At 40.5% G+C, this 16356-nt stretch overlaps 1 protein-coding gene across 1 annotated transcript in view; it reads right to left on the minus strand.

Annotated features, from left to right (window-relative positions):
• drosha (drosha ribonuclease III) overlaps positions 1 to 16356 on the minus strand; it is an 81232-nt gene that overhangs the window by 18250 nt on the left and 46626 nt on the right. The window contains exons 23-25 of the mRNA XM_044175969.1: positions 16066 to 16136; positions 8584 to 8628; positions 4716 to 4873 (exon numbers count right to left, since the gene is read on the minus strand). Coding sequence (XP_044031904.1) covers positions 4716 to 4873; positions 8584 to 8628; positions 16066 to 16136 — 274 coding nt within the window. The remainder of the gene's footprint in view (positions 1 to 4715; positions 4874 to 8583; positions 8629 to 16065; positions 16137 to 16356) is intronic.

Raw genomic sequence — 16356 nt, forward strand, 5'->3', positions numbered from 1 at the left:
TCAAAACCCCTAAGCCCATAAAAGCAGCAAGTGGGCACACAGGTTTAGAGAACAACTTTCAACCTCCCAATTTCTCAAAAAAGCTAATGGCAGCACTGTGATACTGTACATCAGCTTCCTGCCTTGAAAGGCAGTGAAAGGCAGGTCATTAATTAAACAGAATTATAGATTAGCATTGCAGATGTGGGCTGGTGCTGTGCCAGGCAGGCAGGAAGCGTTGGGTGGGGGGCGTAAGTGAGCGCCATGCAAGCAGGGAGGTATATACAGCAGCAGAGCACATATCCATCTATAGATATCAGCTCCTTGCAGGAGGGGAAAGTCTGAAGATGAGAGAGAAAGATGCAGAGGTAGAAGACGAGGAGGAAACTGACATCAAAGAGAAAAAAAGGTCAAAGTATATTGTCCGAATTCTGGTGCTTCTGCCTTTTATGCAGCTGCAACAAAGAGATCTGAGTTAAAGGCTCAGTGAGAGAGCAGTTAAGCATCTTTAGCTGTGCTACGGTCATTTATTATGATGATCAATTCATCTCTTGATGAATTTTTCTGTTAACTAAATGTTTACTATGTAAAAGATTTCAAACAATTTTCAAATTGTTTGTTTTGTCCGACCAATAGCCCACAACCCAAAAGTAATACATTTACAATTATAAAAACGAGAAAAACTGATAATGTTCCCATGAATAGGAAATTGCTTAAGAATAGACTTGAACAATGAATTGATTATCAAAAGAATTACCAATTACTTTTCTTTTGATCAGGTACAACTGTTAATTATTTGAGCTCTAATCTTTAGACTCAGATTTAGTTGTGATGTGAGAATTTGATCAAATCATTCAGGAATATAATTTGATGATGCAAAATTCAGCACTCATGGAATCCTTTATATTGAAAAAAGGCAGACATCTCTACAGATGATATCTCCAAAACTCACACCAAAACAATCTAGATGGATAAATAGCACTGCAGGTAAGAAGATAAAATATGTATTTTTGATTTTGGGATGAACTGTCCATTTAATTCATATTCTAGCGATTGACCAATCAATTTATCGACTAATAGTTTAAGCACTAGTCAAGTGTAGTTTTACATATACCCTGACGAGGGTTCTTTGGTCGCCCAAATCCCATTTAAATGTTTATTACAAGAAAAAAAAGAGAAGCTTTTGATAGATACCAAGGATATATACCCAAAGATTGCAGAAGAGTTAATACAAGGACACAGGATGAGAAAGAACTTGAAAAGCTACTTTTTATTTCACTCCGTCTTTAAGGTCCAGAAATGAACTTCATTAGGAGGGAAGGGACACTGCCTGACGCACACAGAACTTCTTAATGAAAAGGCTCTGCCACAACACATGAGAGCGTAAAGAGTGGAGGTTAGGATGAGAGGGGGTAGCAAGAGGAGGGAAATGGAGGCCAGTGGGAGGCTGAGAGAACTCCCTGTTCATCCTGCACTTCAGTACTGTACAACTGTACCACTGACAGTACTGTCAACAGGTTTGCTGCAGATTTTCTCAAAATCCAGATTGAGAAGGTGTAGTGTGAGCTAATTTCATGTCCAATAGGAGGCAGAGCGAGAAACACAACAGTGGAGCGACAGTGAGAGACGAAAGGAAAAAAGAGAGGAGATAGAGGGGGAAAAAAGGAGAGATAGAGCAGGTCAAAGAGGAATGCGTTGCTGTGTGAAGCGTCACAATGAGCCATCCCTTATTCACTTCAACAGCAGAGGCACAATGCTCCAGTAAGGTGGGGGAAATTGAAGTAAAGTGAGGAGCCGAGGTCTTTATTCGCCTTTGACTTTGATCTAAAATACCTTTAACAGCCCCTCTGAAGAGGCGGTGACAAGCTGCCCACTCCAAAAGAGGGGAGTACTCCATTTTTTAAGGCAATTTTCCCTTTCGGTTCTTAGGGAAATAATGTTCTTGTTTCATATGTGCATGCTTGTGTAAGGTAAAAATGTGTAATCTGCAGCTACTTTCTACAAAGTGTTACTGGGGGGCAGTGGCTTTGGAATCAAACAGTCAGTCACAATAGAAAAAAAAGATGTTGGTAACGTATGGTATGAAAATACATTTTACTACATCAAAGATAAGTATAAATTCTAAATGGTACTTCAATATAATGAATTGTCAGGGTCTCTTTTAGCAGAATTGCACTAAACAGAAAATTTATTAAGTATGCTTTCGCTGCAGGGAGAGAAAATATTGCCTTGGTTATGATGTGACAGTACGAATAACTCAAATCTTGATAGACAACGTATTTAATGGACTACCTAATCTTAAAAGTCAGACTTTTCTTCAAATAGCAAATTAAGTGAAATATTTTCAGATAATTTTTCATTGTTTTAGCACAACTATCAGGTTGTCTTCAATCACGTCATTTGAGTAGTCTGCCTTACTCTGTCTTGTTTAAATACTGAAACCTATTTCCAGTCCTTAAATAAGTGAAAGTGTAATTGAAAATATTGGAATTACCTAACCCAAATGCAATTCATCATCATTTAACATTATTTTCCGCAAGAAACTGGTTGCTAAATGACTGTGACGGAGATAATCTGCAATGGTGTTTGATAATAAAGCTAATTCTTTAAGAGAATCTTCTTAAAATTGCAAATTTCAATTTTGTGCAACCTGAATCTATTTAGTAAAATATAATTCCATGTATAAATGTTTCAAATAACTGCTCTCAAAGCTACACAATAAAATGTATTTTCATTTAACAAATACTGAACTTGAAGAGAGATGGATCCTTTTTCACTAACAGTGAAATTTTTGCAACACCCAGCACTTCCGCTGTGAGAGGAGATAGGAAGCCCAGTGCCTAGGGGCCATAGTTCTCCATTTTTGTTGTCTGATGGTAGCCTCCGGTCTCCACCGCCTCTCAACAGGGTCAAATTCCACACTTGCTTCTTGTGCTGTCTTCTTCTAGGTCAGTTTGTCCTCTATTTCTGCATAAAGTGATAGGCCAAAGGCCAACCTGGGTGATGTCTCCTCATCTGTGGTCTACCTTATTGTCTGACCTTCCTTCCCATTATCTGACCTCGTTCTTTCTTTCCATCACAGCGTGACCTACTTTGGTATAACCTTTGGTCCTTATGGGCAGCAGTTGCTCAGTTCTAGCTTTCAAGTCAGTCGGCTCTATTTAGGTCAACCTGCCTTTGGCCACTAATGAGCTAATGAACATAAATTACCCAGAAAATATATTAATTCCTTCCTTTTGCTGCGGGAAAAGTAACAATAACATTCTGTGCATTAAAAAATGCATCGGGATAAACTTGGTTTTAGAGTTCAGCTATTGGATGTGATGCCACTAAGTTAGAAAATATAATTGGTATCAACCTTGAGTTGGAAAGTTCTCAAAGTAAAGCTCAGTGGGAGACAAACCTCTGGACCTCTAATCGACTTCACTGACCATCAGTGGGGAGAGGTTTGACATTTAAGTGATGGATTAGAACATACATAGCAGTGTACTGTATGTGTGAATGTGTGTACATAACACACACACACACACACACACAGCAATGTCCTTGTGGAAAACCTAAGCAAACAATTACAGAGTGCAGCCTGCCAATAAGATATCAGAGGTGTGCTGCCAAGGCTAATTTGCTTTAGCTGTCAAACTCACTATTGTGTTATGCTGTAAAGCTCAGAAGTGAGTTAAGCTTCCATTGCAAATAACCCTCTCATACTCAAAATCAGAAACACCTTAAACTGGAGTGACAGACTCATTAGTGAATGCTATTTTCATTAAAAATGTAATCTTTTCAAACTTGCATTCTATATATGAACGAGCAAGGTTACACTGTAGCTACACAACAATGACATGTTTGTCACAAACAGACGAAGCCACTGTCTCTCTGATCAATATTAAGTCATCTATGTAGTAGTTTGTAACTTTACCAGCTATAACAAATGTCATAGCAGAGGCTGAGAGGAAAAACATTTCTAATGTCAGTGCTCAATCACCACAGCATCACTGTGAAACGTTGCAATTAACAGAAAAAAAACCCCAAAACCAAATGCATATCTCTCCAAACAGAACCTACTGCATTATATGTATATGTGGTCTAAATTAAGTCTGGATTTATTTATTTATTTTTTTTTTTTTTTGAGAATCCAGGAATTATAAGAGATGTGGCTGCAATAAATGAAAAAGATACATTTTAAACATTCTGCCCTGGACAACCCAGTGAATCAAAACCCGATTTCCCATGAGGCAGTGGGGTTATGGCCTCACAGGTACAGGCAGACTACAGATATGGGGACTTCAGAGTCCCTAGGGCTTCTCTCGCTCTCTCTTGGCTGTGAAACCCTTGGATTATGTACTGGGCCAAAAAAAAACAGTGAAAGAGGCTATCTTTCACTGAGGTACTTTGAACATGACATTCAAGACATCACTTGTTATAGAGGCAGTCTTAGTGACTGCAAGAAAATGTATAAGCTGCAGGGGGTAAACATAATGATGATGTGGGAGGAGGCTGCCGCATTCAGATACAACAATTTAAAATGCTCGACGTGTGATAAAACTCCCAGCATCTCAGATCATATAATACATTATAATGCATCATGCCTCATCACCTCTGAAGGGAACAGCAGACAGTGTCTGACTATTTCTACAGCATCCGTGCAAATTACATCTGGCCAACTAGTGCCTCTCACTTTGCATTTTAATTGGCTGTAACTCCATTATCAACAAACAAACACTGACCGCACTTACAGGGTGAGGTGGTTGAAGCCCACAGTCCTTAAGGTGAAGGCTCTGGCCAGAAGACGCACGTGTGTGAACAAAACGCCAATAGAATCCTCGAAGTTGGTCAGTGTCTGGAGTACTGGAGACGTCTCTATCAGCTGCCTGTCTGTCTGAGGCTCCTGGACCTGGCCAAGTGAAAAAAGCACAAAAAGGTGGTTTGGTGACAAAAACATGGGTCTGCAAGGGGGGCTACTCATTACAGCGCAGAGGTATCTAAAGTTGAGTTCTTTATTTGTCATATGCACAACAATTACAGTGAAGCAGTCTGCAATGAAATTCTTGTTCTCAGGCTCCCTCCGACAATGCTCATACAAAAATGTAACAAAATATGACAAATAAAAAGCAAAGTTGAGGAGCAGCAGTTTAGGCATAGTCAAAAATGTGTTAAAATTTATAGAAATTGTTCTTTTTGACACCCATGATATGGAACGAATAGAGATGGTCTTAATGGGCTTATATTTTTAATATGCATTATCTGCGATAGTATGTACTATGTACATACTATAGTATGTAATGCATATGATAACTAAAAATGCATGGCACAACTTGAATTTAAGTCTGTAATATAGCACAGCAGGCTTAATGATTTTAGGGAGGGAAATAATGTTTTTGTATAATTTTATGTATAATTTCTCGTCTGTGTTCAGTGTTACTTATTATTTTATTTCATTTAATGATTTTGTGATTTCTTTGGTCTTCGCATGTACCCGTACATATCCCATACTTCCCATACTGAATGTGGTGTATCAAGTATATTTCTGCAAGTATTTTTTATTTATTAATCTATGACAGAATAAAACCAAACCAAAAGGAGAAGAAATAGAGACGGACAGAATCTCAAATCTCAAAATAGCAAATATGTGTCCAGCAACTTCCAGGGTCCTTGAAGCAGACACACACACACAAAAAAAACCTTGCTCAACGAAGTTGTTCCGCATAAGAGCGTCAAATAAAATCCTTAAATGAAATGAACCTCTACGGTATGCGCTGCTTGAGGGCCTGTTTAGAGTGTGTTTTACTCCGCCTCAAAACAAACTCAGATGATCTGCAGCAGATGGAATCTCTTTGTCATTAAGTTTTAAGTCAAACAGCTTGCTTTTTTCTCTCTCTTGAAATCTGGTGATTCAAACGGTCAATTAATATCTCTGGTGACTCAGTCGTACTGTAAGTTTCCTCGCTTGTTCCCAAGCGGGCTATATCAGAGACTCCCAGCCTTATGACTTTGATAAGTCTTGAAAGAATTGTTTTTGGTTGAGAAAATTGCTGCAGATTATGCTTTTAACATTAGCTTTAGGGCTTGGTGAGTTCAGAGGTAGAGGGGTTCAGCAAAACAAGCCGCTTGCTTTAACTACAGTATTTGCTCATGTCTGTGCCCATTAGAAAAAGAAATGATATGCTAAGAAAATGTGCATGCATGGTGGTTGAATCAAGAGATATCCTTATGGATGCATTAATTAGGATGCTAGAAACATCTAATTGGTCTCTGCGTGCTACAACTGTAAGCTTGACCAAGACATCTTTTCCAAAGAAAACAGAAACATTGAGCCACATAATTTCATGTTGACATTCAAAGGGAACTAAAGCACTGTGATAGCTTGCTTCATTTGGCTGTACACTATAATATACCCCAAAAATAAGAAGAAAGAAAGCTATATTCAAGGCTCTCCAGGGAAAGATGCCCACTTTCTTCATTTTCAGCATCTTCTTTGTGTTTTCATGAAGAAATGACAAGTAAACGGCTTTCTCAGAGTCACCCATGTCAAGCCAGTGCGTAGAGCAGAGATGTATTTTTAAATTCAGTATTTTAATTGGAGTGCCGCCAGTAATGTCATGGTTCCATCTTCCAATATGTCCTAAGAAACATTTCATTTCTGCCTTTTTTTCCTCTGTTAATTAACGAAAGGCGTTTAAATGTCATGCATCACAACTAACGGCATCTGACGAGTTCAGCACTCATAGGCACTAGCTATCCTTCAGGGGGAATGGCCAGCAGCAAGGCTTCAAACGAGGTGTAGAGAGGAGAAAAAAATCAACAGCAGTTGTGAAAAAAAAAAAAAAAACACTTTTGAAATGGCTTCAAAGCATCACTTTCAGCTCAGTCCAGACAGAAAGCAGAATCAGAGCCGAGGCCTCTTGAGGCCCAAAAAGCCTGACAATCATGTATTACCCCAATAAACCAAAGGAAATCCAGACTCAATGTAAATGACGTTCTGGTAAATTATTCTGGAGAACTAGGGGTGATGATGAGCGAACACGAAAGACATAAAGATGTGCCTGTCAACCACGAAACATTCCACTGCACTCTGTAGGGCAAGTCGGTGGCGAGGCTAATGTATGCGTGTATGCCAAAGACGGGTGTACGCATAATTACCCACGCCATGGCGAGCTGCCATTGCCATCCACTCAAATCTCATTAAGGCAGCTCCTCTTTCACCTCTGTTTTTTCATCCTCGTCTTGGTGGGCAGGGGAGGGAATGTTACCTTGTTACCTCTCAACAACAATTTTGGGCATAATGTTCTGGCCTAAACTCCTAGGGGCCTTCATCCATTATAGAATACATAATTAAATAAATAAATAATGAAGGGAAATGTTTTTTCCTTGTTACTTTGGATTGTTCCTGCTTAGATTATATCATCTCAGGACAAAAGGTCAGGATGCTATCAAGCTACCAAGAGGTTGGCACAATTTAACAGGCGTTGGCCCACTGGCAGGGACCACCCAGAGGAAACCTCAGCCACGCGCAGTGTGTGGTAATGAGACCACAGCTCTGAAGCAGCTAATGACTACTCATGCAGTACACTGTGGAGGTTCCCCTCGCACCACAGAGCAGTTGTAGGGCTGACCTCTGGGCTCCACCCTGACCATGATGCCCGCCGCTGGGGCCTCCGCTTTGCAACTCACCGGGAAAACAGACTGCTAGATACAATAGGTCTATTCTGAGCACTGACAAGCTCAACAAAAACATCCAGGCGCTCTGTGGATCTGCAGCACTTTGGGATGAAAAATACAGGGGTGAGGAGGCAAAGAGAAGGAAAAAGTAAACATATACGCAGATGTAAATAAACAGGAACAATGTTATTTTGGGCCAAACATGGATATGCAAAAATGTACATATGAAGACGCGGAGACACTCATGCACGCGCAGGGAGATGAAGAGAATAAACTGCTTAAAGACGAGTCTCGGCATACACACAAAGAAACACTTTCTCCACACAAACACATCAGAGAGAAGGATGCCTGACGGTCCCTGGAGGCCCCATGTGATTCGGGACTGTAATCCTGTTATGGCATCTTTGATCTCTTCTTCCAAATCCTAATTTCAAACAAACACTGTTGACATGTTCAATGTTTCTGGGCAGATCATGCAAAGTGAGAAAGGGCAGAACAGAGAGAGAGAGTGAAGAGACAGAGAGACGAGTGAGTGCAAAAGCATGATGATGCAAAAGGGAAGAATGGTGCAGTGGAGAAAGAGGAGAGAAAGGAGCAATGGCGAGGAGGAAGAGAAAATGAGTAAATGAAAAAGCAGAATTGGGTCTTGACCAATATGGAGAGCAGCGAGACACGGGAGCAGAACAATGGAGACTAGTGGAAGGCTACTGGGGGCCTTGTGACAGCTATAAAGAACTCAGTCAGCCTCAGGCAAAAATAACTAACAGCTTGCCCACCTCTGTTAGCAACACACACACACACACACACACACACACAAGAAAAAACATACATTCAGGCTGGAAAACTTCAAAGATGGGAGAACACTTTTGTGTCTTGGGGGTGAGGTGAGTTTTAATGAGAAGCACCTAGCAAAATAAACATCAATAATAAAACATCTCAACTAACCTGTAGGGGGTGTGATGGGTAGTTGAGCCAGACCTCCCGTAGGTCCTGCAAAGACAGAAAAGATGGGGGAGGAGAGATGAGCAGTCAGAAGAAAGAGATTACAGCGTGAGAGTCGTCTATGTTACAGAACCTCATTCTAAAAATACATTAACAGTACAAATAAACATGGTAATAAATTATAGATTCCAAAAAAAGAAAAGATTTAAAAAGAATATGTTCTATTATATGTTTATAAATAAAGGATTTAATTATCTACAGGGTGATCCATTACAAATGTTACACGTAACTCCCCCTCCCTCCAAAGCTGGGAATTACAGCCCCAAATACTTGTTTGCACCAAAAATAATTAAGGTCCCAGCTTCGGAACAAATAACTTGTATTACAAGGTGGATTTCTAAGTATTTAAAACATTTAGTTTGTTGAATTTCATCAGCCTTGCGCACTTTCTGTGATGTAATAGTAGAACTGAAAAGATTTATTGGCTATTCTGAGTACAGGAAACCTTTACACTGATTTGTATTGATGTGTAGGATAATAGGGTAGATAAAGTGTTGTCTATTGGAGCCACCAGCTGTAAATTGCGCAGGATAAAATACTGTCAAAAACGATGAGTGTAGTTAACGAGCAGCATAGCTCCCTTAGCCACTGTTAACTATGCTCGTCCTAGTTAACCATTTTTATTAAAGCTGCATTCATTATTTTTTTTGCCATTTGGTGGCAGTGGAACAAGATGTAAACACAATATTGACATATTATCACCTTATAGTTAGAAATTGTTACGAAACAATGCTTATTTAGCAGGCAGGTAGTGTAAAGTAGGTTGATCAGAGCTTTGTTGCTGCCTGCTGTGGCTGGAAACGGGTTAATGAGAGGTGAGGGCGAATCAAAACAAAAAACAATAAGATGAAAGATGATAAAATACTTTGTCTAGCTGAGGAGAACTGAAGAGTCGAGTCATAATTCTGTGAGATTTTGTTACTTAAGTGCAGCTTTAAAAAATTCCGTCAGAAAGGACATGTGACTTTATTAGTGGTAATACACCGACGGAAAATGCCTCTGAGACTATAGCTTTCAGCCTTGACAACATTTTCTTCACCAATATCAGAGACAGCAGCTCTCTTTCTCAACATGAAAAATTAATTTAACACTTAATGATGAAGTTTTATTAGTTATTGTTCTGCAGCGGACAAAAAAAATGGAAAAACTGAGATTGTGATGATGTGCCATAGATGGCTCTATGTCGGGGACACTCTGCATTCCTTAGGCCAAGTGCTTTCAGGTGCCATCAGCAGCCCCAATGGGGGGCGGTGAAATAACAGCAAATGAGTCAGCATCTCATTTTCAGACCAAGAGGTCTGTACATCGACCACCCACTGGGGAGAGAGGTGGGGGGTAAGGATGTGGGTTTGAGCGGAAGGCGAGGGGTGTTGCGGTTGGAGGGCTGGTGGGATTTGGATTTGAGAGGTGTGTTGTCTCTGGAGACACACAATGACAGTGCTGGACTCCTTTTGCCTCCCCTGCCTGCGGAGAGAAATATGTGCAAGATCAACATGATCCTCAACCCTGCTCTGAGGTAACCATACAAGATCGAATGGTAGGGAGACAGAGGCTCAAAAATAGAAAGCACAGAGAGAGAGGGAGTATAAGCTGTGGCTCACGTTGTTGCCAAGGACAACGCCAGTCAGAAGTAGTTTTGGGCCTGGGGTCTAATGTTGGGTGAGTCATAGTGGTGATAGATGTGGCGAGGGCCTCTAGAGTACAGTATCACTCAGGTGTTTAAAAGGTTCAAGGAGATAAACCTATAAAATGTGCCGCTAGCCCACGGGGAGGTTGTGTGTGGTCAGCGGCAACGAATGGGCGCCTCATCTTCTCAACCTACCCAGCTGACAACCCATCGCCTTGAGCAGCGAATGAAAAATTCATAAAAGTGGTCAATACGTTTGAGCAAATGCTTCCTTTTGGTTGCTTGTCTCTTAGTCTGGGACTGGAGTTGAAAAGCACTAAGTACATAGCAGGTATTAAGTCAACACAGAGCCTGCTTGTGAATACAGCATGGGTTCTTGGGTGTGGAGCATGGCATCTGGCTAATGGATCACTTGCTTTCGACGTAGTGATTTTGCAGCCAAGGAAATTGCTGTAAAATACACATGAAAGTGATGCATGTAAAACGTAGGACACACATGCATGCAGAAAATGAGGAATAAAGAAATGAGAACAAGAAAACACCAAAAAAAACAAAAACAAAAAGAGCGGAAGTGAAGTACACACAAGTTGTTTCAGCTTGCGATCGAAGCTTATGATTAAAATCCGTCCACAGGGCGCACGTGATCCGCCTACATGCTGATTATAGACCTGAACAGCTAATGTTTCAATTACAGCCATTCCAAAGACAAGGCAGACAATGATTAAGCCAGCATCAAGTGGGGATTTAAGAATAACAGGTTTTTTTTCTCCCTTCTCTCTCTCTTTCCCAGCACGAGGAAGGTATAATTACTGGGGGCACAAATCATCATGTGCAGCAGCTGAATCATAGCCACTTGGAGGATGGAGCTTTTGTCCTACAAACACAAAAAAAGGAAAATAAAAACATATGCAAACATGTTTATTTGAATGTCAACAGCGTACCCATAATGAGAGTTGAAATTAACAGCAAAATGAAAAGCAACTTGGGGGGGAAAACGCCTATGATCTCAGTTTAAGCTGGGCTTCAATCAGCGCTGCTATAACCCAAGGGGGAGTTGAGACGCAGGCTCAGTCTTGCACATACTCAGGGCTCACAAGCCAACCGTGAATTGGTAACACCACTATACCCGCTAACCACAGACATATACACACACTCTCTACCCACACACACCCCTGGGATTGTTGGCCATTCATGATTGGGACATGATGGTGCTCTTTTCTGGCAAGGTCCAATGCTCCTTGACAAATTGGTCTTTAACTACAGGCTGCCAATCAATCCATCAAACGTAGTAGTGCAGCAGAGAAATCAATATGAGATAGCGTCGCTGATCAATACCAACATAAAAGCAGCCCTAAGTCCAAAACGGAGGCTTCTGTCAGTAAATGGTCAAGGTGATCTTCCAAATATGGGAAAACTAATGTCGACTCTCTGGTGAAGGCTATCATGTGATTAATGATTGAGGTGAAGAGCATAATCACAGTTCCTGTGAGTTTGGGCAGAAAAGTGTATGTGAATGCAAAATGGCCCGTGAATGTGCGCATGCATTCATTGTCCAAGCTATTACTAAACCAAGGACACAGTGGAGAAGGCATATGCACTCTCATTCATACATTGGAACTATTAGCTGTTGTCACAACAGAGAGGTTGAGTTGTCGAAGGGGTAAAGAGTGGAGTGTATGTTTGTGGTTTATGTAACAGAAAACAGAAACACTAACTCATTCTCAGAAAGAGTCAGACTGGATGTTCTTTTAAAAAGGAACACAAATTAATGATCTGTGTTTATGCAGAAAGAACTAGCTTGAATCTATCTAACAAAGATAGGGGTTACTTGCTGCAAGCCAGTGGACTTAGTATGGAGGGAGTTGTCAGCCAGCTCGATGAAAGCCTAGCACACTCTGGTGTACCAGGAGACTATAATAATAAGTCATGATTATCAAATACAGTTAAAACCTGATTTAATGGCAATTTTTGCAAAACCAATCAATTCAGAATACATACCAGCACTGTTAACAATATAAAAATGGGGAGAAAGGGTTGAAAGATTCAAACCTGCTTGTGTCATTTGAAAGCAAGCTGCTCTAAAACCCCCTTTGGCACTGCACCGAGGGAGGTAAGAATAAGGCTGTGATGCCATACTACCAAAAGCAGCCATCTCAGTGCCATGGTGACCATCTCTGTTGTCACAGCAACCTTTGTTACATTTGGTGTTTGAGTGTGCATGCTTTTGTGGTGGTGTTAATAAAAGCCAACAGATTAGCCCATGGGCAACTAGTGAGATCATTATTATGGTGATTGCTCCTCAAAAGAGGCACGTCCCTCAGGAGAGCACTGTGGCATCAATGTCTTTTCCCAGCAACATGGCACTGCTGTTGAGTCCAGGTTGGGAGCAATCGAGCAGCTCCCCCTGAAGAAGATGCTTCCTACCTCTCTGCTGATGCTTTAATAACCTCCATAGTAATGTCATTAGCAAATTAGCATCTATTGTTTCCTCCGGGCATCTGTGTGCAATGAAGCTAGATTTCATTCTCTGCAAGAACCCTGTTGTTTGGGAACCAGTGCCAGCAAAGGTGATGTGTTGAGAGAAAAACAAGTGGATGGAAATAACTGTTGCGCTCCAGCCATGAATGCCATACCAATTAAGGAATAATTGGGGGGGCACTGTTTGTCTAGCTAGGTCTTGAGGTGGAAATTACATGCGTGCTTTGTTTTATGTAGTCAATTCTGAATTCTACCTCCAGAGTTGTGGAGCTTTTGTGTTGATTTGTCATAAGAGGACTGGAGCGAAACATCTGTGGGGGACATCCTGGGGTGTTAGAGAGAGGAAAGAATGGAAAGGAAAGAAAACAAGAGGGAGCAAAAGAGAGACACCAGCCAGCATCCTGTTGTTACAGAGAGAAAAGGAGGCTATGGGACTGTTCACCCAAGTGTGAATAGAATACCATACTGACAAATAGGAGCAGCAAAACCTTTCAGGGTGTGATAGAGAAAAATGTAGTCCTTCAGTTTTGCACAGCATCTCATTAGTTTGTTAATGTGCTGTGTGAAGACCCATTCAGACATGTTAAACTAGAAATACAAAAGGATTAAAGTGGTCCTGCAGACCACAGAAATTTATCTCACCCTCTGTCCGTCCATCTCTCCCCACATTTCCCACCCCCATACCCATCATACCACCCGGCTGGTGTTTGGCTTTCTGGTCTGTGTCCATCTGTCTCCTCTCAGCTTTGTATGACAGAGCAGACATCAGGAGGATTCAGCAGAGGGGTGACAAGCCATACTATTTCAATCCTTAGTCTGCATATCTAAAAACTTTCAAACCAAAGTTGAAAATCACTCACTTTGGTTTGCACAACTTCTCTTGGGAATCTCAGTCACATGGAACCTAACCAATATGATCCCTCAGCATCCATAGTTGTAGTGCATTAAGTGTGTGATCTGAACTTTACAGTAGTATTAGTGAGGTTTTTTTGTAATGGAACTTGGACTGTACACAGTATTGTCACTGTACCACACCTGACATGATTGGCTGTCAGGTTGGAGGTGATTGGCCTTCTTTAGTTTGATAAGAAGGTATGCTGGAGCAGGGTAGAGTAGTGTATGTCACCAGCAGAGCTGTTTTTTTTTCCACCAAGCCCCCTTTAACAATGCACATGTGACCAGGAACTTGGTATTTTTTTTCCACTGGTATGACCGGTGCTTGTGTTCTTCGGTGTCTTGTGTGTTTCCATTTACAAAAAGTCTGTGTCATAACCAACTCCCAAAGAGAGCCAAACCAGGAGCAACAATGTGAGAGATGGAAGATGGTATTGGCCAACTGTCTGACAAGGAGTCAATCCAATCCCATACAGAGCTGGAAGACAAGGCAGTCTTCATGACTAAGTAGCAATTAGTCAGCTGGTAAAACTGTAATGTTACCTTGCTTAGCAGCCAAAAAGATGAGAGCAATCAACAGTGTTATTAAGGGCACATTTGATAATGCCTAATGCCCAATGCCTTTTAAGTATTGTAAAATCAGTGTAAAGCATGGCTTCTTGATGTTTATTGGTTAATTTGACTATGCAGCAACCTGGTTTTGTGTTGAAGGCCATTCATTAACCAATATACCACAGTTTTGAACCTTGCTGATCGTAACATTTTAGTTGAGACCTTCTGTGTTTGAATCACAGACACTAGTTTATTTTCTATATGACTGACAGTTTTCTATTTTTCGTGGTATTTCTACTTCCTCCCTACAGACATCATATGTGGAGTTCCTCAAGGTTCCATTTTAGGCCTCGTCTGTTTATATTTTCATCCTCCCTGCTGGTAACATCACTTACAATGGGTATGGTGTCTCTTTTTATTGTTATGAAGATGAGAATCAATTATGTGTAAAGTTTGAGCCCATGAAAACTTTATCTGAAACAGGACAGTTTTTATTCTAATTAAACTTTGAAGGTCATGTACAAAGGGTCGTTAAATCATGTTGTTTATCCTTTTTAGTTTTGGAGAAAGTTATTTATGTTTTTATTAATCTTGTATTGACCTATTTAATTCCTTGTTTTCTTGCATAAGTTGCAAAGCTCACACTCATCTCAGCGAATTCAAAATGCTGAAGAAACACTTTAAAGTATGAACAAAGAATATAGATCACATATCCACCATTTGGCCATCCTTTTCTAGACTCCCATTAGATTTTATAATTAATTTTAAGATCTTGCTGATTACTTAAGTTGAAAGGTCAAATACAAATATAGATTGATTTCATCTAAGACTGACTACAATTTAAAGAATTCTGCTGATCTGATATCTTACTCATTGTCTACTTGGGATCCTTTTTTCCATAAAACATACTACTAATACACTCTGTCTTTGTTTTTTTCTTTACTTATTGTACATGGATGATCCCACTTGGATATTCTATCATAAGCACACCTAACTTTCCTCTCATCTGTTATAGGATGATAGTAAAATAGAACCAATGACGTTTCAGTTCTCCACACGAACACTCAGTCAGCACCCAAACACAATGTCTGGTCACACAGTAGAAAAGCCTCATAGTAAGTTGCAGAGGGTGATAACTAATTAATGATAATCTTCCCCAGTTGTTCTAACATGTTTGATGGATCGCCATGTGACCTGTAGTGGGTGCGAGTCACAAAATGAATCTCAGACAAACACCCTCATTGGCCAATTAGAAACAAGCCTGCTGCTACATACTAGATATGCTGCAAGTCATTTAATTGATTCATAACATTCCTTGCCAAGATAAATGCAAATACTGATTCATTCATCAATTATTCATGCCTGCTGATCACACACACACACTCACAAACAATAGCAGGTGTCCTGCTTAAAACTGGCAAACCCCAATGCTCCACACCTACAGTTCATTTTGCAAAATATACAAGCCAAGCCATGGCTTCATCCAGATTTTTTCTCAGTCTTTCTCAGGTTTTATCTTTGTGCAGATAAACAGCGTACACACGATAAGCAAGTCGAAAGTATTGCAGGGTAAAGCGAGATTGTGTGAGATTTAGGTTCTGAGGCTGGCAAGGCCTCAATATCGTGCAATGTGTGGTACTTTGCCAAAACATGCAGTGTGTGGGTTTGAACGAATAAAAGAGACCAGAGTGAAAAAGGAAAATCTTGCCTAGCGTGTCCGCAGCTCATCTCTGTCACTGATGTGTACATACACATGAGCGTCCACAAAAATAAAGAGACACACACTAATGTGAATACACATCCTGCAAATAAAACTACAGAGTGGCAAAGGGCAGACACCAAATTCGAGCGGAGTAATACATTTTGTCAGTTACCTCACTGTTGAAAAGCAGTCTACCAAAGAGCTGCCGGGCCTCCTCCAAGCCTCCTTCCAAATACACAGCGCCTGAAAAATAAACAGACAAAACAAGAGTGTGTAGAGTATTTGCTGGAAATTGTGGAGGATACTTTCTATATCATGAGAAACGGTATACCAGTGCCCTTACAAATTTCAAGTAACTGTGAAAAGCATGACATTCCACCAGTGCTTTGCTGGTGTAAAAAAATTCTAGCAATTCTAAGGCAATTTCAGACTTCTCTCCTAATGGAAAACTTAAAATTAATTG

The sequence above is a fragment of the Siniperca chuatsi genome, linkage group LG19 (assembly GCF_020085105.1).
Source record: "Siniperca chuatsi isolate FFG_IHB_CAS linkage group LG19, ASM2008510v1, whole genome shotgun sequence".
Classification (NCBI taxonomy): domain Eukaryota; kingdom Metazoa; phylum Chordata; class Actinopteri; order Centrarchiformes; family Sinipercidae; genus Siniperca; species Siniperca chuatsi.